The sequence below is a fragment of the Mauremys mutica genome, chromosome 2 (assembly GCF_020497125.1).
Source record: "Mauremys mutica isolate MM-2020 ecotype Southern chromosome 2, ASM2049712v1, whole genome shotgun sequence".
In the NCBI taxonomy this organism is placed as follows: domain Eukaryota; kingdom Metazoa; phylum Chordata; order Testudines; family Geoemydidae; genus Mauremys; species Mauremys mutica.
The window spans coordinates 675,051-702,043 of record NC_059073.1 but is presented as its reverse complement, the minus strand read 5'-3'; the positions used below and the strand labels follow the sequence as shown (position 1 = coordinate 702,043).

At 49.0% G+C, this 26,993-nt stretch overlaps 1 protein-coding gene across 2 annotated transcripts in view; it reads right to left on the bottom strand.

The window, feature by feature from the left end:
* Window positions 1-772: 772 nt before the first annotated feature.
* The window catches only part of LOC123364259 (lymphocyte antigen 6E-like), a 49,596-nt gene continuing 23,375 nt past the window's right edge, over window positions 773-26,993 (bottom strand). Inside the window, exons 1-3 of one of the 2 annotated variants that reach the window (XM_045006211.1) lie at window positions 11,945-12,162; window positions 3,168-3,287; window positions 773-1,661 (exon numbers count right to left, since the gene is read on the bottom strand). In XM_045006211.1, coding sequence (XP_044862146.1) covers window positions 1,456-1,661; window positions 3,168-3,287; window positions 11,945-11,996 — 378 coding nt within the window. In that variant the 5' untranslated portion in view covers window positions 11,997-12,162 and the 3' untranslated portion in view covers window positions 773-1,455. Of the gene's footprint in view, window positions 1,662-3,167; window positions 3,288-11,944; window positions 12,163-26,993 lie in introns of those variants that run through there. The other variant, XM_045006209.1, reaches the window with a different exon arrangement.

Sequence of the window (26,993 nt, the reverse complement as noted above, 5' to 3'; positions counted from 1 at the left end):
GAACTCGTCACCTGCCGGGATGTTGGGGTGAATGTTTTGTTGATTTTCTGCCTGGGCTTTTCTGTTAATAAATGACACCCTCCACCAGGGGGTGCTCGTTAGCATTTAACAGGCTGTTTGGACTTGCCACTACCCTGGGTGAGGGGAAAACAAAGTAAGGGCTGGCCTGCAACACCACACCTGCCCGCATGGGGGCGCTCTGCAATGACAAGGGGTTAAAGGAGTTTGCTCATTAAGGCTGTTTTTAAATATAGCCGCAGGGTTTTCCGTCACCACTCACTGACGATGCCGGGCAGGAATTGGAGAGATGCTAATATCTAACGTACAGACTGATCCCGCAGCGGTTTTGCTCCCATAGTGTTTGCTCCAGTCCCATCGACACATCTATGGTAGACCAGACTCACGCTTCATCCTGTCCAGCCTCAGTCATACGGACTGAATCCGAAAGGGCTTTTAGGGAGTAAAGTGATACAAGGCGGCATCTGGTCTGTGGGAGAGTCACAGCAACCACAGCTGGGAAGAGCAGGGGAACAATCGACTCAAGTGTTCGTTCCTCAGGGCCCGTACTGGCTGGGGAGATGGGGGCAGGCATGGGCGGTAAAGGTCTGTGTTAGGAAGAAAAGTGACAAGCGAGACGGCGCTGACGAGAAGCACAGAGCAGCTGTCCCAGGGAGCAGTTGTGCTGCACCCATGAGTTGAGATCTTTTGGCTAACAGGCACCTCAGACATCCTGCTTTTCCAGCAAGCAAACAGACACACAATACATCTGGGCTCAGGCAAGAACAGGAATGTGTTTATTCAGGTGTGATGCTCACATGCCTCACACTGCATTCGTTTTACATAAGAAAAGTCAGCCAAGAAGCAGAATTTAAAAAAATGTAAAAAAAACAGAATCCAGGGGTGAATGTATCTGAGGTTTGGTTCTGGATCATGCCTTCCCAGCAGTCAGTCTGGCGCTGATCCCTAGCGTGACGTGGATGGGAAATGTCTCTGCAGTAGCAAGAGGCAGGGGTGTTTAAGTATTCTGCTTTGGAGGTGGTTTGGGATAAACATTTCCTGGTGAGCCCTGACCGTTTTTTTAATCAGCCCCATCAACTGGGACTATGGGTATAAAAGCAGACGCCCTGACAACATTATCCACCATTTCCTGATGGGTTAAGAGTGCAAGTGGGGCTGCACTGTTCAGTTGAGCTTCACAGGCCTCCTGTGCACAAAACCATGGAAGCAGCAATCCAGATCTGCTGAGAGGCACAGAGGGGCACCCAGTGACAGCAGGGGGATTTCCTTGTGAATGGCAAGAGAGCAGGTATTGTCTAATGGGATCTTAGAGAGAGTTTGGAAGAAAGGGCACCATCGGTAACCCCAGTATAGCTTTGCACAGAGGGGAGGTTGGTGTCTTGTTGGAGAAGCCTGAGCAGGTTCTTCAGGGCATCAAGTTCTTTTTTCCTGGCCTGATCACAGTCCAGCCCTGATATAGACAAAGCTGGCCAAGATCGCCATGGCCAGCACGGAGTAGCTGACTTTGACACTGGTGGCCCCGCTGATGTTGCACAAGAAAGAACTGCAGCAGGAAACAGAGGCAGATAGTATCCCAATGTTGATCCCAACACTGGGGCATATTGAAGAACACCCCTTGGAGATGCTTTGCCCGGAATGTCCGCCTGAATCAGAAAAAGAAATAAGAGAAAGGGATTCAAGATTAAAAGTTTCCCAGAGTTCGGAGAGGAGCTCCTTAGCTCTGCAAAGGAGATCATTGTACTGATGTAGCTAAGCAATCCTGAGGTGAGGAGGCCATTTCTCAGCAGTTAATGGCCTCAGAGCCTTAGCTCTGCCAGTCAATGCCCAGCGATTTAAGTCACTACTGCTATTATATACCCTGAAAACAGCACTAGTCTCTTCCTAGCAGTTACAGACCCGTTTGTAACCATCTGGGAACACCCCCTTCAGATTCCTGGCCAGGACGTGGGAACAGCCAAAGAACCCTGAGAATCCGTTCCAGATTGTCTCACACTGCCCACTGCATGCTGGGACAGGGCTTTGGGAGTTCAGTGAGGGCTGCGGGGATGCAGCACAGAGGTGACTGAGTCCTGTCTCCTGCTCTTGAGCCTCAGAGCTTTAAAGAGCTCGTAGTAGTTAGGTCACAGTACAGCTCATTAAGCAGCAGACACCAATATACTCAAAAAGGCTTCAACCCGGCCTCCTCCTGTGCATGCACAACCAGCCAGGCACTGGGATTGGCGCGTGCAAATTCTCTCACTTGCACATGCCAATAATGGAACCTTGCACTAGCCCATGAGATCAGGGCCGTCCTTACCCATACGCAAAGTACACAGCTGCGTAGGGCACCAGGAAATTTGGGGCACTACTTTTGTTAACTGAACCACATCGCAAGTAATATCAGTGCGCCTCCCCATGAACCGGCTACTTACAGTCCGCTCAAAATGCAGAAGTTGGCAATGGCATTTACACGTGCAGTATAAATGCTGCTGGGTGCAATCGGGCACATGCAGGAGACGTCCTTTCCCCTGCGGTCCAGGGACAAAGGCAGCCAGCTTTTCCAACAAACCGGAGGGAAAGGGGCGTGGCCTCGATGCAACAAGAATGCAGCAGAGCAGAGGAGGCTGCATCCCTGAGAACCACTGCTGAGAAGCAGAGGATCCACTGAGCCCTTTCTGCGTTCAAGGCTGGCAGCCACTCAGGCAGGCAGCCTCCTTCCCTTTCACGTCCAGGGCAGAGCCGCTGAGGAGCGGGTGGGAACTCAGTCCCAGCCCTCGCTCACCTCAGCAGTAGCTGCACCCACTGCTGGGGAGCGGCTGCTGGACTGGGCTATAAAGAGCCTCATTTCAGGACTTCGGCCAATGCTGGAGCGGTAAATATGGAGCCCCCCCAGGAAGCCTGACATTGCCTTCAGTGCCCTCCTCTAAGTCACTCACTCAGCTGCAAACCTCACTAATGAGCATGGGGGATCCGGCTCCCACCCCCTTAGTGCGTCCCAGCAAAGTTCTCCTGCCATTCAGTTTCAAGGAGTGATTCCCCAATTCCACATCAGCAATGTCCCACCCTTCCAGCAGATGGAGGAAAGAAAAACCACTGATCTGGAACGGGAGCAGCACGTCGTCTGGGAAAGCGCTAGGGAAAGACAATAGCCAGAACATGCCCAAACTTACCAATTCCTGCACCAAAATACGTGGTCACACAGTAGTTTGCATCACTGGGACATGTAGCTGGTAAAAGACAAGCCCAGTTGGAGGACTCTTCGTTACAGGTGAAGCACACCAGCGAGTGAGCTGCAAAAGGAAAACACACCCCATGTTACAGGCTTGAAGGAATATGTTATTTGTTCCTGGTCTACAGTCCCTGTCCCTGTCTCCTGCTGCTAATGAGCATCAAAATGGACCATATCCTGATGTTCTCAGCCGCTATTTCAGGCCAAACTCTCATTGAACCCAGTGTAGTTTTTCCTCTGCATCGATTAAGGATTCAGGATTAAACCCAAACACAGAGAGGGGAATTTTCAAAGGCAGAAATGGCAGCTGGGCACCCAACTGCTATTTATGCCTCTGAAAAGTTCCCCCAACGCCCTCTGTGATACCAATTTGTAAATACTTTCTCAGCACATTCCTTTCCAAAGCCATAATGTTACATACAGGATAAAAAGGAAAAATCAGCATGGACTTTCTCAAGAACAAATCATGCCAAACCAACCTAATTTCCTTCTTTGACAAGGTCACCAGCTGAGTGGATAAGGGGAAAGCAGTACGCATAATATATCTTGATTTTGACACAGTCCTATATGACATTCTCATAATGAAAGTAAAGAAAGGTGCTATAAGGTGGATGCACAACTGGTTATCAATGGTTCACTGTCAAACTGGGAAGGCAAATTTTGTGGGGTACCACAGAGGCCAGTACTGAGTCCGGTATTGTCCAATATTCATTAATGATTTGGGTAATGGAGTGGAGAGTATGCTTATTGCATTTCCAGACGACGCGAAGCTGGGAGGGGTTGCAAGCACATTGGAGAGCAGGATTAGAATTCAAAACAACCTTGCCAAATTCGAGAATTGGTCTGGCATCCACAAAGTGAAATTCAATGAGCTTAAGTGCAACGTACTACAGTGCTGAAGGAAAAATCAAATGCACAGAAACACAATGGGGAACAACTGGCTAGGTGGAAGCACTGCTGAAAAGGAGCTGGGGGTTATAGTGGATCACAAATTGAAGAGTCAACAATGTGACTCAGTTCCAAAAAAGGCTGACATCATTCTGGGGTGGATTAGCAGGAGTGTTGTATATAAGACAGAGGAGGTAATTGTCCTGTTGTACTTGGCACTGGTGAGGCCTCAGATGGTGTATTGTGTTCAATTCTGGGCACCAAACGACATGGACAAATTAGAGAGAGTCCAGAGGAGTGCAGCAAAAATGATAAAAGGCTTAGAAAACCTGCACTTTTGACAAACTGGGCATGTTTAGGCTTGAGAAAAGAAGACTGAGGGGGAGGGATCACAGTCTTCAAACATGTTAATATCTGCTATAAAGAGGACAGTGATGAATTGTTCTCCATATCCGCTGAAGGTAGGACAGGAAGTAATGGGCTTAATCTACTGCAAGGAAGATTTAGGTTAGATATTAGGAAAAACTTTCTAACTACAAAGGTAGTTAAGCTCTGGAGCAGGCTTCCAAGGGAGGTGGTGGAATCCCAATTATTGGAGGTTTTTAAGAACAAGTTGGACAAACACCTGTCAGGGATGGTCTAGGTTTACTAGGTCCTGCCTCAGCGTAGGGGGCTGGACTTGATGACCACTTGAGGTCTCATCCAACCCAACATTTCTATGATTCTATGACACTGGCTAAGAGAGTGAGCATGCCTCCCTCCCTCTGCGGGTTGGTCCAAGCAATTTCAACAACCTCCTTCTTATAGCTACAAGTGTTCTCCTTTAGTTTGAGTGATACAGGCCTGCAATTTGGGGCTCAAGACCCTAGGTTCAGTCCCCTCTGATGACCATGTCTGTATTACGTAGTCACTGTTACATACAGAAGATGTGCCATCCCAGATCAGACCACACGTTCAAGTTCTTCAGCATCCAACCTTCTGCAGTGATCATTGCCTGCTGCTTCATAGGAAGGCACAAAAATCCAGTGCACCTGGGCTAATATGCATGGGGGAAACAACTCCTTCCTGGCTAGAGATGGTCCAGTATTTTATAAGGACTAATTTGCAAAGAGACAGGTGCCAATGGATGGTGGGTGGCCATCGAGATATGAGCTCACACTGGCTCTGACAAATGAAGTGGGAATGACATGATATGTTATTTATTGATGGGTATCACATGGAAGACCAGAGAATTCATTCTGACTTACCAAAGTAGCTTGGTTATTATTATTACAATGCCATAAACATGCTAGATGCTTTATAGAAACAAACAGAGAAGCACGGTGCATTTCCTAGAGAGTTTATAGTGCAAATTGGACAGGAAGTGATTCATGAGGGTGACAAAGAGAAGGAGGGGATGGGTTAAGGAAGAACAAGCTCTGAAGCATTAAGTTCATCCCAGGGCTTGATTTTGCCACCTTTATGTAACATCCCTCCACCTCCATGGGTCACCAGCAGTTTGAAGCCAGGCCTTTCAGCAGCACAACACAGACCTTGACCACTGGCAGGGAAGGAATAACTCCAACTAGAAGCAGTAGTGGGCTGTTATCCTCTGCGGCCTAGACACTAGAAGAGGATGCAACACGGATTTTACAAGCACATGCTCCACTTGTACTGGGGAGTGCCTTACTCACACAGCTCCAGTGGAGCCAGGCGGGGAGTCAAGTGCTCTTTCAACTGCTCATCGTTTTTTAAAGTTGACAGCTAACCTAGCAAAGGTGGGGAGCAGAGAACCTCTTCTCCAGCTCTCCCAGCACAACCACCTAGCAGTGGGCAGGGCACACTCTGATCTTGGCCTTGGCTATAACGTCCACTAACACCCCACAGTTCCAGTAAGAGTGGGGGCACGATTAGGCCACTGGCCTCTCCCTCACCAATCACCCTGATCTAGCCCACTGGGTCCCAAACTTTAACAACCTGTGAACCCCTTTCACTAAAATGTCAAGTCTCGCCAACCCCCTTCTAACAATGAATATTTGCAGGGATTTTCTCCTTTACCTGAGTAGAAATTATAAAAGCAGTGATCCTGGAAATATAAAATGTGTTTTTACGACATGCTTATTACACGCTATTTATTATTATTGATCATTACAGTATTTTTATTACATTATGAAAACGGCAACACTCTTCCAAGATCTCGCTTTCGTACCTTGTATCACTTTGAACAAGCCTTTTATAAGACAAGGCTCCTACGTTTCATCAAGGAGTATCAGATGTGAAACAGCAGGAAGGTATTTAAGAAGCCAACTCAAAAGAGTTCCTCCTACACAAGCATTCAGATCTTGAGCAGTCCAGGCAAACAACGCACGTTACAACAAAGCTTAAACTTGTTCTTCATCATAATTTTAAAACAATACTAGCTGCCTATTTAATTTAAAAAACAGGAAGAAATATCCGCCTCCCTTTCCGTTTCTTATAAGGAGTCCTGAAGTTGAAATCCCCTCAGTGTGATAGAGATGCTTGCTTTGATCTGCCTAGCTTTTGGAAGTCCAGGGGTTCCAGGCTAGTGGCCCCGTGCTGCCCGGGGTCCCTAGGGACAGCTCTGTCCACCATTAGGGAAATTTCCCCTCCTCCTCTGAGAATTCTCTGTAACATTTTGCAAACCCCAGTTTGGGAACTACTGATCTAGCCCTACCCCCAAGTGGCTCCAGGACCCTCCAGGAAGCCAGCACCTTCTCTTCTAGTTCTCCTCCACCTGATGAAAAGACGAGCAAGATTTTGAAATGCTCCTCAGTAAAGTGAGCAAAGGCAGGAAAGCTGGGCTCTGATTAGCAGCTGAACACAGGCGCGGGTGTTTCTTGATGGTTCCGTAGTTTTTTTAATACAGACATTGTGATTATTGGCTTATTGGCCCAGCTGCACTCGAACGGCTACGTGCACTTTGGAGGTCACTGTTTATTATTACTGAGCACCCAGAGTGTAAGATCTTTGTGCTGTGTTTATACAGCACCTAGCGTAACGCAGTCTGGTTCAGGACTAGGGCTCCTAAGAGTCCAGGGTCGAAGCAGAACAATCAACAGATGCTTTATTAAGAGAGACTAATTGAACTACATGAGTTGGAGGTCTGGAGAATGCAGCTAGAACAAGCCGAGACCAGTTTTCAAAAAGCTCCACCCCCATCACTTCCTAGCAAAAATATATAGTTACAAGCAGTGCATCATCAGCAAAGAATGTCACTGCCTGATCCTGAAGGAAGGGGCTGGTTTTGTAGCAAGTCTGCAGAGCAGTGTAAACAGCAGCTACCTGGCAGGATTACAGAGCCACAGGTCTGATTCAGATCCCACGGAAGCCAGAGGAAAGCCTCCCATTGACACAGCCTCAGACAGCACAGTCCTCCGAGGAGCCCAGGAATCAGTGGATTAATTTGATGGTTCAATTCTGAGTCAGTACAAATGGCATCGCAGAGATTCCACATTGATTGTCCCTCAGTGACACTAAGGCAGATGATCTTAGCTCCGTTTGCATTTTTAACCGTCGGTGCCACAAATTTAACCTGGATCACTCCTGTTTATTCATCACCACTAATCTAGCTCAGGTTCTTATGTGAGCCACGATAAAATCCAGTTCCACTCCCTCTCCCAGAGCTACCCTGGCAAACACGGTTAAAGAGGAGTGAAAATGATTTTTTTTTCCCATAATTCCAAATACTCATGTTGAGTAGCTAGGTACAATTTACAATACTGTTGTATTTCTGCCCATAGCAATTACTGATCTCTATGTTTCTGATATATTTATAGGTGCATTTTTTAAATGTCCTTTGATTAGAAACTGTCCAATTGCTCTGTGGCTAATCTGTGTTCCTAGCACAGTAACCCTAACCCAGCCCCCATCAAATTGTGTGTTCAACTCCCTTATTACACTGTGTCTTACTTTAGATTATAAACTCTCCAGGGCAGAGACTGCTTTTTAATGTGTTTGTAAGCCGGCAAAACGGGCCCTGAATCATAACTGTGGCTTCTGCCTCCTCCTGTAATAGGTACAATAAACAATGTCTGTACTAGATTCACAGATTCATAAGATCATTGTCAACATCCAGGCTGACCTCCTATAAAACACAGGCCAGAGAACTGCCCCCAAAATAATTCCTAAAGCAGAGCTTTTAGAAAAACACCCTATTTTGATTTAAAATTTGCCAGTGATGGAGACTCCACGATAACCCTTGGTAAATTATTCCAGTGGTTAATGAGCCTCACACTGTTACAAATTTATGTTTTATTTCCAGTCTGAATTTGTCCAGCTTCAACTTCCAGCCATTGGATATAGTTATTGCTTTCTCTGCTAGATTGAAGAGCCCATTATTAAGTATTTGTTCTCTGCATAGGCACTTACAGACTGTGATCAAATCACCCCTTAACCTTCTCTTTGTTATGCTAAATAAATAGAGCTCCTTGAGTCTACTGCTATAAGAAAGGGCGGCTCCAGGCACCAGCACGCCAAGCGCGTGCTTGGGGCGGCAAGCCACGGGGGGCGCTCTGCCAGTCGCCGCGAGGGCGGCAGGCAAGTTGCCTTCGGCGGCGTGCCTGCGGAGGGTCCGCTGGTCCTGCGGCTTCGGCGGACCTCCCGCAGGCACGCCGCCCAAGGCAGCCTGCCTGCCCTGCTTGGGGCGGCAAAATGCCTAGAGCCGCCCCTGCCTATAAGCCATGTTTTCTAATCCTAAACATTCTAGTGGCTCTTCCCTGAATCTTTTCCAATTTACCAACATCTTTCTTGAATTGTGGACATCACAACTGGACACAGGATTCCATCAGCGGTGGCACCAGTGCCAGATACAGAGGTAAAATAACCTCTGTACTCCTACTCAAAATTCCTGTTATACATCCAAGAATCACATTAGCCCTTTTGGCCGCAGTGTCACACTGGGAGCTCATGTTCAGCAGATTATCCACCACGGCCCCCCAAAGTTTTTCAGAGTCACTGCTTCCCAGGGTAGAGTCCCCCCTCCTGTAAATATGGCCGACGTTCTTTGTCCCTCGATGTATACCTTTACAATTAGCCGTATTAAAACACATATTGTTTGCTTGTGCCCAGCTTACCAAGTGATCCAGATTGCTCTCTGTCAGTGACCTGAGCGCTTCATTATTCACCACTCCCCTACTTTTTCTGTCACCTGTAAATTTATCAGTAATGATGTTGTTTTCTTCCAAGTCATTGATAAATATGTTAAATAGCGTAGGACCAAGAACTGATCCCTGCATGACCACGCTGGAGATTCACCCACTCGTTGATGATTCCCCATTTACAATTACATTGTGACATCTAGCAGTTAGCCAGCTTTTAGGCCAGGTCTACACTACCGCTTATGTCGGCAAAATTTATGCTGCTCAGGGGTGTGAAAAAACACACCCTGTAGCGACATAAGTTATACCAACCTAACTGCTAGTGTGGACAGAGCTATGTCACTCACCCGCCAACACAGCTACAACCACTCACTGGGGGTGGTTTAATCCTGTCAAGGGGAGAGCTCTATCCGGTCGGCATACAGCAGCCACACCAGAGATCTTACAGAGGTGCAGCTGCATCGGTACAGCTCTGCCGCTGTAAGCACGCTAGGGTAGATGTGGCCGTAGTCAATGTGTGCCAGGCTAATGTTCTATCATTATAGTTTTACATCAAAATGTCACATGGCGCCAAGTCAAATGCCAGTACTAATGAGTACATTACAGAGGAAAAACAGAAACAATGGGCTCATGAAAAATGTCTAAAAATAGAAAATGTAATGAAGAGGGAGGGATTATTTCAGGAGGCTGTGACTGAAACTACAAAACAAAGAACCTAAGCAATGCAAGAGCAAAAACCAATTGCCACCAATCTGATAATGGGACAATTTGCCAGGGGAAGAAGCTTTTGGTGCTCAAGCTACTAGAGATGCTGAAGAACTCATGAGAAACAACACAGCCCTTAGGAAATGCCTTAGATAAGACCTGTGGAATCTGACCTTGCAAAGAGCACAGCTCGGCCAAGGCTCTCAAACCCCGACCCAATGCACTGAGTGGAAAGACTCCCGCTGACATCACTGGGCTTTGCATCAAACCGTTACTGCCCACGCCAGCTCTGTCTGTGTTCTCTGCGCAGCCACTGCTCTCCTTCAACCGCACAGTACTTGGCACTTAAACTCCATGTTATGTCTTCAAGGCAGGTTAGTGAGTAGCCAGCTAAAGCACAGAAAGTTCCTCAGGAGAAGTTCCTTGCATGGCAAAAGGAATATTCCTGTTGTTCTGGGGACAAAGCTACCTGCAATAACCCCATTTGCCTGGCAACGGGTGTTTACTGTCCAGGCACAGGGGCCAGCAGATTTCTCCCACGCCCTGGGCTAGATTTGATCACATACAGACCGAGACTGGGAAAATAACACATTCTCTGTGTCCACTTGGTTGATATCACAATGGGCTTAGACACTGCGGTGTGGGATCCAGAGTGAGTGTCTAGAGGGGGCAGCTAAGATCATCTTAAGAGCAGCGAGAAACCAGCTAGTTGTTTCTCAATATGGACCCCATGGAACTGGAAGTGTCCTTGATTTCTGAGCCAGAAACCCAGGTGGCTGGAGCTGATCAGTTTCCTTGGGCTCAGGCTGTAGTTTATCCTGACACCTGGTGCAGGTCTTGGGGTGACATGTTAATGTGAGTAAACAGTAAGAGAGGGGGTTAATGCATTTGTATAGATGATAAAAAAAGCAGCATCTGGGAGACTATAAATGGGGAAATCTTCAAACAAGTGAACATTCATTGGTTAATAACCGAGCCTGTTCTTCCTAGGCTTAGTGGCAAATAAATAGATAAAAGCCTGTTCCACAAACACCTTTCATCCCTGGAGGTCTCCCATCCAATTATCAAACCGCCCCAGACCTCATTTTTAAAACCAGATGAGTTCAGGAAGAGTTGGAGGAGTAAAATTATTCTCCATTAAGAATCAACCAGTGGCTCTTCCAACCGGAACCTACTGCTGTGACCCCACTTCAATATTACTGGGATTCCACTACAGCATTGTAAGAACGCCGGGCCTGAGTCTGATCTCACTTGTGCCGATGTTCCACTGCGCCGGCTTATCTGAATTCAGTGCAGTTACTCCTGATTTACTCCACTGTATCTGGGATCATGATCAGACCCTTATGGTTTTAGCTGATTACAGTAGAAGAACTTGCAAAAGTTATGGTTGCAAGAATGCAATGTTGAGAAGCACCGATCGCCCTGAGTGAAAGAGCCTGGCTCCGAGGATAACCGTATAAAAGATTTATTTAAGAGATGACTAGACAGGTCTCTAGGGCTAGTCGCCCCCCCACCCCCTCTCCCTCCCTCTCCCTCTCCCTCTCCCTCTCCCTCTAGGCCTCTCAAGACACGCTGCTGTTGGAAGGAGCTCAGATCCACCGAGCTGTGCTCCCCCTTGCATCCAGAGCTAGGGTGACCAGACAGCAAATGTGAAAAATCGGGACAGGGGGTGGGGAGGTAATAGGAGCCTCTATAAGAAAAAGACCCCAACAATCGGGACATCTGATCACCCTATCCAGAGCACTGCATCCCCCTAAACATCTTGAAACGGAGATAACTTGCTGTGCCTGCACTGAGCTATTTTTATTACATCCACACAAGCTAGTGCTGGAAAGACAGCCAAGGCACCAGCCATTGCTTCGCACTCCCAAGCGGCTGGCTGCAAAGGGAGCTTTGCAGAAGGGCCAGCTCCCACTGAAAGGTAGAATCTTTGCCAAGGGTGCTGCAAAAAACCCCCTCTGCCCCTGCCATTTCTAGCTGCTTCCCTGGCTCTCTCTCAGGCACAGAGGAATCATTAGCACCATCTCACCTTGCTCCACACACAGAACCGCCGCCAGCAGGGTGAGAAGAAAAGCCTTCATCTTCAGCCTGCCGTCACAGCCTGGGCAGATCAGGCAGCTGCTTCTTGGGGGGCTGGTTATAAACGAGGATCTTGGTGCTGGTCTGTGAAGGCAGCTCCCGCGAAGACTGGGAGTTAGAGGGGCGGGGACAGGAGATTGATGGCTGGGCTGGGTGTGCAGGGGAGTTTGCTCACGTGGTTTTTTTGTTTTAGTTCAAGAGCAGCCAGAGGGAACGGGGGTCAGAGGCTTAACGGAATCCGGTGCTGTAGGAAACGTGTTTGTGTTAGGTTTCGTTTCCCCGCCGCAGCCTGGAGGGAGGAGGAAATCCAGGACTAGGGCATTCTGCACAAGGAGAGGGTTAATACACTGCCTAAGCCAGACACCACGGTGGAAAATCCTACTTTATTGTCTAATCCGGTGATTCTTAACCTTTTCCATACTGGTTCCAACAGCAAAGAGGGTGGGGACCCTGCTCCCTGCCTTCTGGGTGCAGAGAGAGGGACGGGGGTCACCAGTGGAGCCGGCCAGGACAGAGAAGCTGCATCCTGTGAAAAAGTTCCAGTTGGCGATAAATCTTTCTGTCCCAAAACCGGATGAAAAGTTAAAACCTCCTGGGGGTGGCGGGGAGGGGATTGGAAAGTCAAACGTGTTTCAGACTTTTAAACATGGTTTTTAGAAAACAAATCAGGTTCCCAGAATGCCTGGCTCGCCCGCTCTTCAGCACCCTGATCTCCCAGCGCCCAGGCCACCTACCTCCCGGCCTGGCTGCCCTGGCTCCTGGATGCCTCCAGCTGCCTGACTCCCCATCGGCCCAGCTGGGTGTGCAGCCCAAGACACCAAGGAGCGGGGCAGCCCCACAGAGGGGGAGGCAGGCAGGCAGCACTGGTAATGGGGAGCTCAAGGAGTGGGGCAGCCTGCCAGGCAGGCGGATGGGAAGACAGGCAGCAAGTGGTTCCAAGGAGCAGGGCAGGTGGGAGTGGTTGGGCAGACCAGGGTGTCAGCTGTGAGGAGGGTCAGGTAGCCTGGCAGTCTCCAGCCAGCTTCTATGGGGCTCCAGGGAGCAGGGCAGCCCACCAGGTAGGGAGTCAGGAGAACCAATGAGCCAGCCAGCTGATGGGGGGACGGGAGAACAGGCAGCCTGGGGAGATGGCTGCCCTGGGGATTTGGGGAATCCCAGTTCCCACACTTCCCTCCAGGCGTGCTGCTGATGAGCTGGGGGTGAGCTGGCAGGAAGTCAGGCCGGTTTCTCTCTGAAGTTTCAGCCAAATCGACATGTTCCCGCAGAACATTCTGATATTGTCAAACCCCAGCCAGGGTGAGAACCCCTAATTTAAACCCATTTCCTTCCCAAGACACTGCGTACTTCTCTCGGCTTTCTCCAGTCTGGTTTAAAATGTCTCAGAATATGAGGTTTCCACAGTTCTCTCATCATTTATCATTATTTAGTGCTGAATTATCGGGGGTGGTGGTACTGGCCTCTGTAATTCTGTTGCCTAAGGCTTGTCCATTAAAATGGGTTCCTGTGACCTTTCCTTGCAAAGTCAAGCACTCAAAAGCTAGGTATGATGAACCGGCAAAGTCAGGGGACTACAACTCCCATCAGTCCCTTCCCCACGGCACTTCCCTTTCTCCAGGCCAGGTAGGAGGAAGGACCCTGAGCAGAAAATGATGGGACACCTTTGGGAGGGAGCAGCCGCATGGCTAGCCAGGAGCTGCAGAGAAGCGGGATGCAAAGAACTGTCTGCAGAGCTAAGTGTGTGCTGGGCATTGCAGACGTGTGCTGGTCTCTGGGGGGCTTACGGGGGACCAGCAGCAGCTGGGCAAGGAGCCAGTGCAGAGGGGCCCCAATGAGAGACACTGAGCCTGGCCTGGAAACCTGGGAGCACCTGTATGGGGGCAGGGATAGCTCAGTGGTTTGAGCATTGGCCTGCTGAACCCAGGGTTATGAGTTCAGTTCTTGAGGGGGCCACTTAGGGAGCTAGGCCAAAATCAGTACTTGGTCCTGCTAGTGAAGGCAGGGGGCTGGACTCAATGACCTTTCAGGGTCCCTTCCAGTTCTAATAGATGGGTAGATCTCCATATATTATTTTTATTATGCACTAGGTCTGAAGAGACCTGACTCAAGTGGACTGGCCCAGGGACTCAGACAAGAACGGCTCTTGCTCACTGTGAACTGTAACATCACAAAGGGTATTTGCAACCTTCCCTTTCCTGCCAGGCCTAGTAAAATCCCCTTTCCCTTAAACATCCCTCAGAGCAGTTATTCGGACCCACCAGCATAGGCGCCAACTTTGCCGGTGGGTGCCCGTGCCCCCGACCCCTTTCCCTGCCCCTGGCCCCGCCCCACCTCCACCCCATCCCCGCCCCTGGCCCCACCCCATTCCAAACCCATCCTCACAGTCCCCGCCCTAACTCCGCCCCCTCCCTGCCCCTATTGGATCCCTTCCCCAAATCCCCGCCCCAGCCCCGCCTCTTCCCCTAGCGCACTGTGTTCCCCCTCCTTCCCCCTCCCTCCCTGCCCCGCGAACCAGCTGTTTTCTGGCACAAGCGCTGGGAGGGTGGAAGGGAGGGGGGAGAAGCAGGATGCGGGGGCGCGCTCGTGGAGGAGGCAGAGGTGAGCGGGGGTGGGGTGGGGCCATGGGGAGCTGCCGGTGGATGCTGAGCACCCACCAATATTTTTCCGTGGGTGCTCCAGCCCCGGAGCACCCACGGAGTTAGCGCCTATGCCCACCAGGGCTAGTCCCTATACAGCCCAGCAGCTGCAGCACCTACACTGCTTGCCTCCAAGTCACAGCCTACCTGGCATGCAGCTGGCACCCCGGGGCTTTTCCCCACAGCACAAGTGCCTCATTCAGTACATCCAAGGATGGACACACAGGGGGCAGAATTAAGTTGCTAAAGCAACCAAACCCTACCTGGCATTTGCTAGTTTTCGAGTGCTTGACTTTGCAACTTCAGTGTAGCTTCTTGGGTGAGCTATTTAAGATTTAAATTACGGTAGCACCCAGGGACCCCAGTCAGGGCACAGAGATGATGCTGGAGGAGCTGCTACTGGGGGCAAGGGCAGCCGCAGCAATAGAAGAGCCCTCAGGTAGGGTCTGCCTCATCCCACTGAATTGACTTGGGGGTGGGGGCAGCAGCACTCATTGCATGGGGGGCAGGGCAGGGGAGGCATTAGTACAGTTTGGGGGCAGAAGAAGCAGGGACCACTCCTCTTTCTCTGCACCTCCCTCCACCTGATACCCCTGGCAGGGACCCTCTCCCGAAATCCCCAAGCCTCTCGGTTCGGACCTTCCTCTTTTCTGTAACTGACCGACTCAGGCCTGCAGCAGGGCCATTCTCTGGGCAACACAACGAGCACATGAGCTGGCTGGTAGTCGGCTGCCTGACTGGCTACCCCGCCCCACTGGAGGCAAGAGTCAGCAGACTGGCTATTACGCCCAGCAGCTTCTCCTTCCTTTTGTGTCACTCCAATTAACCCGTCTTTGAGCCTTGGCTCCAATTCCTGGTTACTGCTCTAAGTCTTGGTCCTGACTCCTGATTTCACCATTGGGCATGACTCCTGCTGACCTATTTGTTTGACAGAGTGAGTAAACATCCCTAACAATAGGGTTCATAGTTAATAACCAATCACAGCACAACATGCAACAAAAACCAGATGTCCCACATTTCGGTGGCTGGTCACAAGTGATGTTGGCTTGGAGTGACGCATGGACAGGCTTGGGGATTGAGAGCTGTTCTCCCTGCCGGAGCTGCCAGCCACCTCTCAGCCAAGCCATTGCAAGCTGGCTAGTATATTTTAGGTGCTGTGGCAGCAATGGGTCTGGAAGGTGGAGATGCTGCAGCCTCACAAATCAGTTCAGGGAAGAGTCTGCCATGCATAAGGACCTGTGACAAGACAAGGAATTCTCACATGCTGCAGTTAATGCTCCAAACAATAAGACCACTATAAACATTTCACACCTACACGGGAACGCCTCCTTTAATTCCTTGCCAGCACCTAGACCTTCATCACATTCTTTGCAATGTCTCTTATTTATCAGTGGCTTAAATCCAGACATTTCAATTTACACTTTCTCTATATCTAATCCACGCAAGTCAATCAAAGCACACAGTGATTTCAATGTCAAGACGTCTGGAGAGCTGATGGAATAGATTGCTGGCAAGCTTTTGTAAAGCTTGGAGTTCCTCTCAGAGAATCTCCTTTGCAATTCACCCCTGGTTTCATCAATCAGTTCATGATGAATCTATGGTGACCATACAGCAAATGTGAAAAATTAGGATGGTGGTGGGGGGTAGTAGGAGCCTCTATAAGAAAAAGACTCAAAAATCGGGACTGTCCCTATGAAATCGGGACATCTGGTCACCCAGATGAATCTGAGACCACTGATTGGGACCAGCATTCCAAAGTGCTCCATGACTATCGAACCTTGACATTTTGGGGGCAGTATCTTGGCTATTTTGCTGGCACTATTGAATGTTGATGCTTCATCACATGCATCTTTCAAAACAGAGGGCTTGCATGACATTTCTGAGGACAAATCCTTCAAATGTCTCTCTATTTTGTTGAAGTTCTTCAAAGGCAACTAATCAGTTCGACTCCTTTAGCCAGATACGTTAGCTCCTTTGGAAGGTAATTGTTCATAGGAGCAAAAGTTTTCAAAATCATTCTGTGGCAAGTCCCCCCCAGGGTGCCACCTGGGACTGGGGGTACTACTGAACCTCTGACCCACCAGCCTGGGTTTCCTCTCACACTGTGCTGTGTAGAACTGATGAATGAAATTGTTTTTAATTGTTCACTTTATTAATGTAACTTCATAAGTAAAGTTTTATGAATGAAACAACATTAATTCATAAAACCAGTTACCCCAATAACTGGCTAATTAACAATTACAATGCTTGTTAAGAGCCACAGTTGTTCAGCCGGCTGCCTTTGTAAGTTCCACTATCAGTCCAATTCCTGCTTAAGTCACTGAGGGCTTGGCTACACTTGCAAGTTGCAGCGCTGGTAGAGGCTTTCCAGCGCTGCAATTAGTAACTGTCCACACCTGCAAGGCACATCCAGCGCTGCAACTCCCTGGCTGCAGCGCTGGCTGTACACCTGGCCAGGTTGGGGTGTAGCGATTGCAGCGCTGGTGATCCAGCGCTGCTCATCAAGTGTGGACACACACCAGCGCTTTTATTGGCCTCCAGGGAATAAGGAGATATCCCAGAATGCTTTAAACTAAATTACTCCCTTTGTTTTGTTATGCAGCCTCTCTTTGTTTTGTTGTGAACCTCCGGAGGAGCTCCGTTTCGCTCCGTTTCTACCGGAGCTGCTTATCAGCTCCTGTTTGCTGTGATCAATCTGTGAACAATCAAATGAGATCCTCCTCCCTGTTGTGAACGAGCTCTGTGGAGCTCCTCCGTTGCTGCTGCTATCTAAAAAACAAACACAGCTCCTGTTTGCTGTGATCATCTGTACTTGGCTGTAAACAATCAAATGAGAGGCAGGCAGGGAAACAGCGGGGAGTCGTGTTGCCTACATGCTGTTTGCAATTAAGAGTTAAGACTAAGGGGTCGGAAAAATGTTCTGATTTTTCAAGTCAGGAAGCTAACACACAGTGTTGGCTCCAAAAATCCACTCTCTCTTTCCCCCCGCTCCCTGTCACACTAGACCCCACTCCACCCCCCTCTTTTGAAAAGCACGTTGCGGCCACTTGAATGCTGGGATAGCTGCCCATAATGCATCACTCCCAACAGCGCTGGAAATGCTGCAAATGTGGCCACACACCAGCGCTGGTAGCTGTGAGTGTGGCCACACACCAGCGCTGCTCCTACACAGCTGGATGACCAGCGCTGCAAACTACCAGCGCTGCAAACTGTAAGTGTAGCCAAGCCCTGAGACTTTCAATGTTTTAGTATCTCAATACTGTAACTTCTGTTCACCATTCATACACTTGTCTATATTGTAATTTCTGTTCACTGTTTGCCATATTGTAATTCAAACCCCATTTTAAAACACTCACTCCATTTTGTAAAAGCTTGCTCCAACCTTCATTTTTGCAAACCCTGCTGTAATCTTATTAGTTTAGTTTAGATGTGTGAATGAGGTATGTATGGATGATGGAATCAGTCTCCAGCCCCAGCCTGTCCTGATGAAATAGAGTTCAAACACCAACCGCTGAAGATGCAGACAAAAGCCCTAAAAAAATAAGAAGAGTCCACCCTAAAAAGAAAAGGTACAATAGAAGGAAGATCAAAGCCAGGTCCCAGGCTGAAAGTCACGCCTGCAATTGACGGGTGATCAATCACCAAACCCAGAGGACACAGCAAGACCCATAAACTCTGGATTCAAACTAAAGCCTACAAAAAGGATGGGTAAGATGAAAGACTTTGGAGGGTAACTTTCTGCTGCCAACGTGGAAGGGCATTGGTGCATGCCCAACAGAGACCCCGCCCTTCCTTGTGCCCGGCTTTCCTGGCCAGTTAGCCTCCACAAGCTATGAACCCAAGCTGCAAAATCAAGCCACGAACTCAAGCAATGTTCAGGACTGGTAACTATGCAGCTGCTGCAGAACATCTGATAATGTGTGTGTCTGTGTATGTGTGTGTATAGGTATTAGATATAATGTGTGTGTATAAGGATTAAGATATTAGTTATTGGTCATAAATCAAATTATCATAATAAATGTGGCATCTTTGTCTTGCCCCCTGAAAAGATCCTGTGTAGTTTTGTCTGTATAACAGCAGCAATCCAGATTTGCTAAGAGGCACAGAGGGGCACCCAGTGACAGCAGCAGGGTTTCCTTGTGTACGGGAAGAGGGCAGGTATTGTCTAATGAGATATGAAGAAAGGGCACCATCGATAACCCCAGTATAGCTTTGCACAGAGCGGGGTCTGGTGTCTCATTGGAGAAGCCTGAGCAGGTTCTTCAGGTCATCAAGTTCTTTTTTTCTGGCCTGATCACAGTCCAGCCCTGATATAGATGAAGGTGGCCAAGATCGCCATGGCCAGCACCAAGTAGGTGACTTTGACGCTGCTGGCCCCACTGGTGTTGCACAAGAAAGAACTGCAGCAGGAAACAGAGGCGGCTGCTATCCCTATGTTTATCCCACCGCTGGGGCAAACTGAAGCACATCCCTTGGAGATGCTCTGCCCGGAATGTCCGCCTGAACTGGAAAAAGAAATAAGAGAAAGAGATTCAAGATTAAAATGTTTCCCAGAGTTCGGACAGGCACTCCTTAGTTCTGCAAAGGAGATAATCGCACTGATGTAGCTTAGCTCTGCCAGTCAATGCCCCGCGATTAGAAGTCACTACTGCTATTATATAACCTGAAAACAGCACTAGTCTCTTCCTCGCAGTTACAGACCCGTTTGTAACCATCTGGGAACATCCCCTTCAGATTTCTGGCCAGGATTTAGGAACAGCCAAAGAGAACCCTGAGAATTCATTCCAGATTGTCACACTGTCCTATCTCCTGCTGTTGAGCCTCAGAGCTTTAAAGAGCTGGTAGTAGTTAGGTCACAGCACAGCTCATTAAGCAGCAGACACAAATAGACCCCGAAAGGCTTCAGCCCAGCCTCCTTTTGTGCATGCACAACCAGCCAGGCACTGGGATTGGAATGTGCAAATTCTCTCACTTGCACATGCCAATAGTGGAACCTTGCACCAGCACGTGAGATGTTTGGTGCTTAAACCATCGCATGGCTGGGGAGCAGCTGCAGGACTGGGCTATACAGAGCCTCATTTCAGAACTTCAGCCAATGATGAAGAGGTGGATATGGAGCCCCCATTGCCTGCACTGCCCTTAGATCAGTCATTCACTCATGTGCAAACCTCACTAATGAGCACCGGAGCTCCCACCACCTTAGTGCGTCCCAGCAAAGTTCTCCTGCCATTCGGTTTCAAGGAGTGATTTCTCAGTTCCACATCAGCGATGTCCCACCCTTCCAGTAGAAGGAGGAAGGAAAACCTAGTGATCTGGAGCTGGGGCAGGATGTCATCTGGGAAAGCGCTATGGAAAGACAATAAGCAGAATATGCCCAAACTTACCAATTCCTGCACCAAGATACATGGTCACACAGTAGTTTTCATCACTTGCACATGTAGTTGATGCCAGACAATCCCAGTTGGAGGATGCATCCTTACAGGTGAAGCACACCAGCGAGTGAGCTGCAAAAGGAAAACACACCCCATGTTAGAGGCTTGCAGGAATGTTATTTGTTCCTGGCTTACAATGTGCCTTTGATGCCAAGAAGGCCAATGACATATTGGGCTGTATCGTTGCCAGCAGATCGAGGGAAGTGATTATTCCCCACTATTCAGCACTAGTGAGGCCACACCTGTAGTATTGCATCCAGTTTTGGTCCCTCCACTACAGAAGGGATGTGGACAAATTGGAGAGAGTCCAGCAGAGGGAAACAAAAATGATTAGGGGACAGGAGTACATGACTTACAAGGAGAGGCTGAGGGAACTGGGGTAATTTAGTCTGCAGAAAAGAAGGGTGAGGAATATTTGATAGCAGCTTTCAACTACCTGAAGTGGGGTTCCAAAGAGGGTGGAGCTCTGCTGTTCTCAGATGACAGAACAAGGAGCAATGGTCTCAAGTTGCAGTGGGGGAGGTTTAGGTTGAATATTAGGAAATACTATTTCACTAGGAGGGTGGTGAAGCACTGGAATGGGTTACCTAGGGAGGTTGTAGAATCTCCATCCTTAGAGGTTTTTAAGGCCTGGCTTGAGAAAGCCCTGGCTGGGATGATTTAGTTGGTGTTCGTCCTGCTTTGAGCAGGGGGTTGGACTAAATACCTCCTGAGGTCTCTTCCAACCCTAATATTCTGTGATTCTAATCCCCATTCCTGTCACCTGCTGGATTCATAATTCCAAATACTCATGTTGAGTAGCTAGGTGCAATTTACAACACTGTTGTGTTTCTGCCCATAGCAATTACTGATCTCAATGTTTCTGATATATTTATAGGTGCATTTTTTAAATGTCCTTTGATTTGAAACTGTCCAATTGCTCTGTGGCTAATCTGTGTTCCTAGTACAGTAACCCTAACCCAGCCCCCATCCAATCGTGTGTTCAACCTACTTATTACACTATGTCTTACTTTAAACTGTAAACTCTCCAGGGCAGGGACTGGTTTTTAATGTGTTTGTAAGCTGGCAAAACGGGCCCTGAACCATAACTGTGGCTTCTGCCTTCTCCTGTAATATGTACAATAATCAAGTCTGTACTAGATTAACAGATTCATAAGATCACTTTCAACATGGGGAGAGGGATAGCTCAGTGGTTTGAGCATTTGCTTGCTAAACCCAGGGCTGTGAGCTCAAGCCCTGAGGGACCCATTTAGGGATCTGGGCAAAATGAGGACTTGGCCCTCCTTAGTAAAAGGCAGAGAGCTGGACTTGACCTTTCAGAGTCCTTTCCAGCTCTATGAGATAGGTATGTCTCCATATTAAAAACCATCTAGGCTGGCTTCCTATAAAACACAGGCCATTGAGATTCCACCATGACTCTTGGTAAATTGTTCCAATGCTTAATGACCTTCACTGTCACAAATTTATGCCTTATTTCCAGTCTGAATTTGTCTAGCTTCAACTTCTAGACAATGGATCTTGTTATTGGTTTCTTTTGAAGATTGAAGAGCCCATTATTTGGTATTTGTTCTCTGTTTAGGTGTAACCCACACACCTCCTGGGTGTGGTGGTCTGTCCCATCTAGTGTCACTGATACCACTTAAAGAGAGAGATAAAATGAGTCTGCTTTACAGCCTTAGCTAACAAGCACCTGGCTCATTTGGTAGAGGCTCAAGCACTAAGCCACAGAGGTCCCCGTTTTGATCCCACCCGCCAAGAACTGGGGTCTGCCAGCATTACATAGGCACATATAGACTGTGATCAAATCACCCCTTAACCTTCGCTTTGTTATGCTAAATACATTGAGGTCCTTGAATCTACTGCTATAAGGCAGGTTTTCTAATCATTCTCATGGCTCTTCTCTGAACCCTCTGCAATTTATCAACATTCTTCTTCAATTGTGGACATCACAACTGGACACAGGATTTCAGCAGCGGTGGCACCAGTGCCAGATACAGAGGTAAAATAACATCTGTACTCCTACTCAAAATTCCCGTTATACACCCAAGAATCACATTAGCCCTTTTGGCCACAGTGTCACACTGGGAGCTCATGTTCAGCAGATTATCCACCACGGCCCCCCAATTTTTTCCAGAGTCACTGCTTCCCAGGGTAGAGTCCCCCCTCCTGTAAATATGGCCGACATTCTTTGTCCCTAGATGTATACCTTTACATTTAGCCGTGTTGGTGTCACTAGGCATAACTCTAGGTAACTCGGGGTGGGGGGGTGGAAGACCACGAGTGTCGATGAAGCCCCCCTGCTCTAGGCCTAAGTGAACCAAGGCTCCTCCATGATGAACTTTAACCAACCTAAGTAGCTGCAAAACAAAATGTGTAACAGTCCGCTAACAGCTCGAGGCAGTCTGAAGCGGTAGTGATAAGGGAAGCCTACATGCCTCTGTGACGGACAAGATAACAGGTCTGGGAGAGTTTGCTAACAAGCTGCGAATGTTGCTTACTGTAGCTGCTAAGGGGGGAGGGATGAAGTGGCGAGGGAAGAAGGGGGAGAATCTAAGCTGAAGCAAACGACTGGAATATAAAAAGGGAAAGCGGCTTGTATCTGCGCGCTTGATTTGAGACGTGCCAGTCTCCTTCCACCGCTTTGAGATCTCAAATAAACTTTGTCTGCTTCTCCACCCTGGTGTGTTCATTGGCGCGAAGCACACCAGGCAACGAACCCCGCTGTTGCCCCCTCGCGTCCTCTGTGCCGGCAACAGCCATATTAAAACACATATTGTTTGCTTGTGCCCAGCTTACCAAGCGATCCAGATTGCTCTCTGTCAGTGACCTGAGCTCTTCATCATTCACCACTCCCCTACTTTTTCTGTCACCTCTACATTTATCGAAGAATCCTGTGGCACCTTATAGACTAACAGACGTTTTGCAGCATGAGCTTTCGTGGGTGAATACCCACTTCTTCAGATGCACTTCTTCACTTGCATCTGAAGAAGTGGGTATTCACCCACGAAAGCTCATGCTGCAAAACGTCTGTTAGTCTATAAGGTGCCACAGGATTCTTTGCTGCTTCTACAGAACCAGACTAACACGGCTACCCCTCTGATACTCTACATTTATCAGTGATGATGTTATGTTTTCTTCCAGGCCATTGATAAAAATGTTCAATAGCGTAGGACCAAGAACTGATCCCTGCATGACCCCACTGGAGACACCCACTCATTGACCATTCCCCATTGATAATTACATTGTGACATCTATCAGTGAATCAGCTTTTAGGCCAGATCTAAACACTACCACTTATGTCGGCAAAATTTACGCTGCTCACGGTTGTGAAAAAACACCCCCCCAAGCGACATAAGTTACACCGATCTAACTGCTAATGTGGACACTGCTATGTTGCTCACCCGCCAACACAGCTACAACCACTCACTGGGGGTGGTTTAATTCTGTCAAGGGGAGAGCTCTATCCGGTCGGCATACAGCAGCCACACCAGAGATCTTACAGAGGTGCAGCTGCATCGGTACAGCTCTGCCGCTGTAAGCGTGCTAGGATAGATGTGGCCATAGTCAATGTGTGCCAGGCTAATGTTCTATCATTCTAGTTTTACATCAAAATGTCACACGGTAGCAAGTCAAATGCCAGTACTAACGAGTACATTACAGAGGAAAAACAGAAACAGCGGGCTCATGAAAAAGGTCTAAAAATAGAAAATGTAATGAAGAGGGAGGAATTATTTAAGGAGTCAGTGACTGAAACTACAGAACAAGGAACCTAAGCAATGCAAGAGCAAAAACCAATTGCCATCAAGCAGATAATGAGACAATATGCCAGGGGAAAGAAGCTTTTGGTGCTCAGCTATTAGAGATGCTGAAGAACTCGTGAGATACAACACAGCCCTTAGAAAATGCCTTAGATAAGACCTGTGGAATCTGACCTTGCAAAGAGCACAGCTCGGCCAAGGCTCTCAAACCGCAACCCAATGCCCAATGCCCTCAGTGGAAAGACTCCCGCTGACATCACTGGGCTTTGCATCAAACCGTTACTGCCCACGCCAGCTCTGTCTGTGTTCTCCGCGCAGCCACTGCTCTCCTTCAACCGCCCAGTACTTGGCACTTAAACTCCACGTTATGTCTTAAGGCAGGTTAGTGAGTAGCCAGCTAAAGCAAAGGGAATTCCTCAGGAGAGGCTCCTTGCATAGTAAAAGGAATATTCCTGTTGCTCTGGGGACACAGCTACCGCCTACCTGCAATAACCCCATTTGCCTGGCGCAGGGCCGGCTCTAGGTTTTTTGCCGCCTCAAGCAAAAAAAATGTTGGCTGCCCCCCACCCCAGCCCTGGGCTCCTTGCCGCACCCCCCTGCTGCCCAAGCCCTGGGCTTTCCCCCCCACACACACACCCTGCTGCTCCAGCTCTGGGTTCTCCCTTCCCCCGCAGCCAGTGCCCCCCCCCCCACACCTCCTGCCACCCCAGCCCTGGGATCTCCCCCACATACACACCTGCACCCTCCTTCTGCTGCAGCCCTGGGTCACTGGTAACTTGCTCCCAGGGCAGGTCATTCAGCAGGAATTTTAGATGTGCACAGAACACAGACAGGATTAGTTCCCATATGGTTACAGAGCTGCAGTAAAGTGGAACATTTTCAGCTTGTGTGACTGGAGGATATCTGGATGCATATTATAAGACTGTCCTACATGAATGAGGAAAAGTTGATGTGCCTTTATTATTCTTTTGTCCCACTCTTTCTTTCTATGGGGAATTTGCCAATGCAATATCACTGTCTTCCTTTTAAACAAACAAACAAAAAAAAGGCAATGGCTGTTGAAAATAGCAATTCCAGTCCTAATAACCACTGGGAAGCATTTTTTCCTCATTTTTATCCTACTTTTTCTACAGCAAGTTACAGTGGATCAGTGTATTTGATTTGGGAGAAATGAAGTAACAGCTGCCCAAACTGAGCTTGAGCACTCCTGAATTTTGAGATGTTCAAATCTGGAAGGCAGGTGCTGGGGGCGTGGCGGGGGGACTGTGGCTCCGCGGGGGAGCACGGCAGCATGTATGCAGCAGTGTGTCTGCCGCTGTGCGGAGCCAGACACGCTGGTCTGAGTGGCACGGTAAGGGGGCTGGGGGGTTGGAGAAGGGGTAAGGGGTCCAGGGGGGCAGTCAAGGGACCGGGAGCGAGGGGGCTGGATGGAGCAGAGGTTCGGGGAGGCAGTCAGGGGCAGGGAGAAGGTGGAGTTAGATGGGTCAGGGGTTCGGGGGGGCAGTCTGGGGACAGGCAGCGGTTGGATAGGCATGGGAGTCCTGGGGGTTTGTCAGGGGACAGGTAGGGGGTGGGGTCCTATGGTTAAAGTTGGGGGGGTCTCAGGAGGGGGCAGTTGGGGACAGGAGAAGGGAGGCTTAGATATGGGTGGGATCCCAGGGGGAAGTTAGGGGCAGGGGTCCTGGGAGGGGGCAATCAGGGGACAAGGACCAGTGGCACTTAGATAGGAGGTGGGCTCCTGGGGGGCAGTTAGGGGCAGGGGTCCCGGGAGGGGGTGATCAGGGAGCAGGGGGGGTTGGATGGGTTGGGGTTTCTGTGGGAGGCAGTCGGAGGGGGTGGATAGTGGCAGGGTGCCAACTAGTCATTTCTCCCTATGGACCCCATGGAATTGGAAGTGTCCTTGATTTCTGAGCCAGAAACCCAGGTGGCTGGAGCTGGTCAGTTTCCTTGGGCTCAGGCTGCAGTTTATTCTGGCACCTGGTGCAGGTCTTGGGGTGATTTATTTATGTACGTTAATGTGAGTAAACAGTAAGAGAGGGGGTTAATACATTTGAATAGATGATCAAAAACCAACAGCATGTGGGAGACTATAAATGGGGAAATCTTCCAACAAGTGAACATTCACTGGTTAATAACCGAGCCTGTTCTTCCTAGGTTTAGCGGTAAAATAAATAAATGAATAAAACCCTGTTCCACAAATACCTTTTATCCCTGGAGGTCTCCCATCCAAGTATCAAACTGCCGCAGACCTCCTTATCTTTTAAAACCAGATGAGCTCGCAAAGAGTTGGAGGAGTAAAATTATCCTCCATTAAGAATCAACCCATGGCTCTTCCAACCGGAACCTACTGCTGTGACCCCACTTCAATATTACTGGGATTCCACTGCAGCATTGTAAGAACGCCGGGCCTGAGTCTGATCTCACTTGTGCCGATGTTCCACTGCGCCGCTTAACGGAATTCAGTGCAGTTACTCCTGATTTACTCCACTGTGTCTGGGATCATGATCAGACCCTTATGGTTTTAGCTGATTACAGTAGAAGAACTTGCAAAAGTTATGGTTGCAAGAAAGCAATGCTGAGAAGCACCGATCGCCCTGAGTGAAAGAGCCTGGCTCCGAGGATAACGGTATAAAATATTTCTTTAAGAGATGACTAGACAGGTCTCTAGGGCTAGTCAGCCCCCCTTCGCCCCCTCTAGACCTCTCAAGACAGCTGCTGCTGTGCTCCTTCCTGCATCGAGAGCACTGCAGCCCCCTAAGCATTGTGAAATGGAGATAACTTACTGTGCCTGTGCCTGCACTGAGCTATTTTTATTACATCCACACAAGCTAGTGCTGGAAAGACAGCCAAGGCACCAGTTGTTGCCAGGGCTGGTGCAAGGATATTTTGCGCTCTAGGCGAGACTTCCACCTTGCGCCCCACTCCCCCGTCCCGCCCCCATAACATCGGTTCATTGAGGGGCAAATCCCAACGAGCCTTTACAGACCCCAGGGGCCAGGCATGCCATGGGGCTGCTCCCCAGACCAGGTTCCCCCCTCCCCATCCCCTGAACTCCCCTGGAGGGTGCACAGCCCCGCCGTGAGCCCTCCTCACCCCATCCCGGCAGCCCCCACCCCGAGTCCACTCACTGGGTTTGCCAGGCTTGGGCCACTGCAACAGCTCGGCAGGGAGGAGCT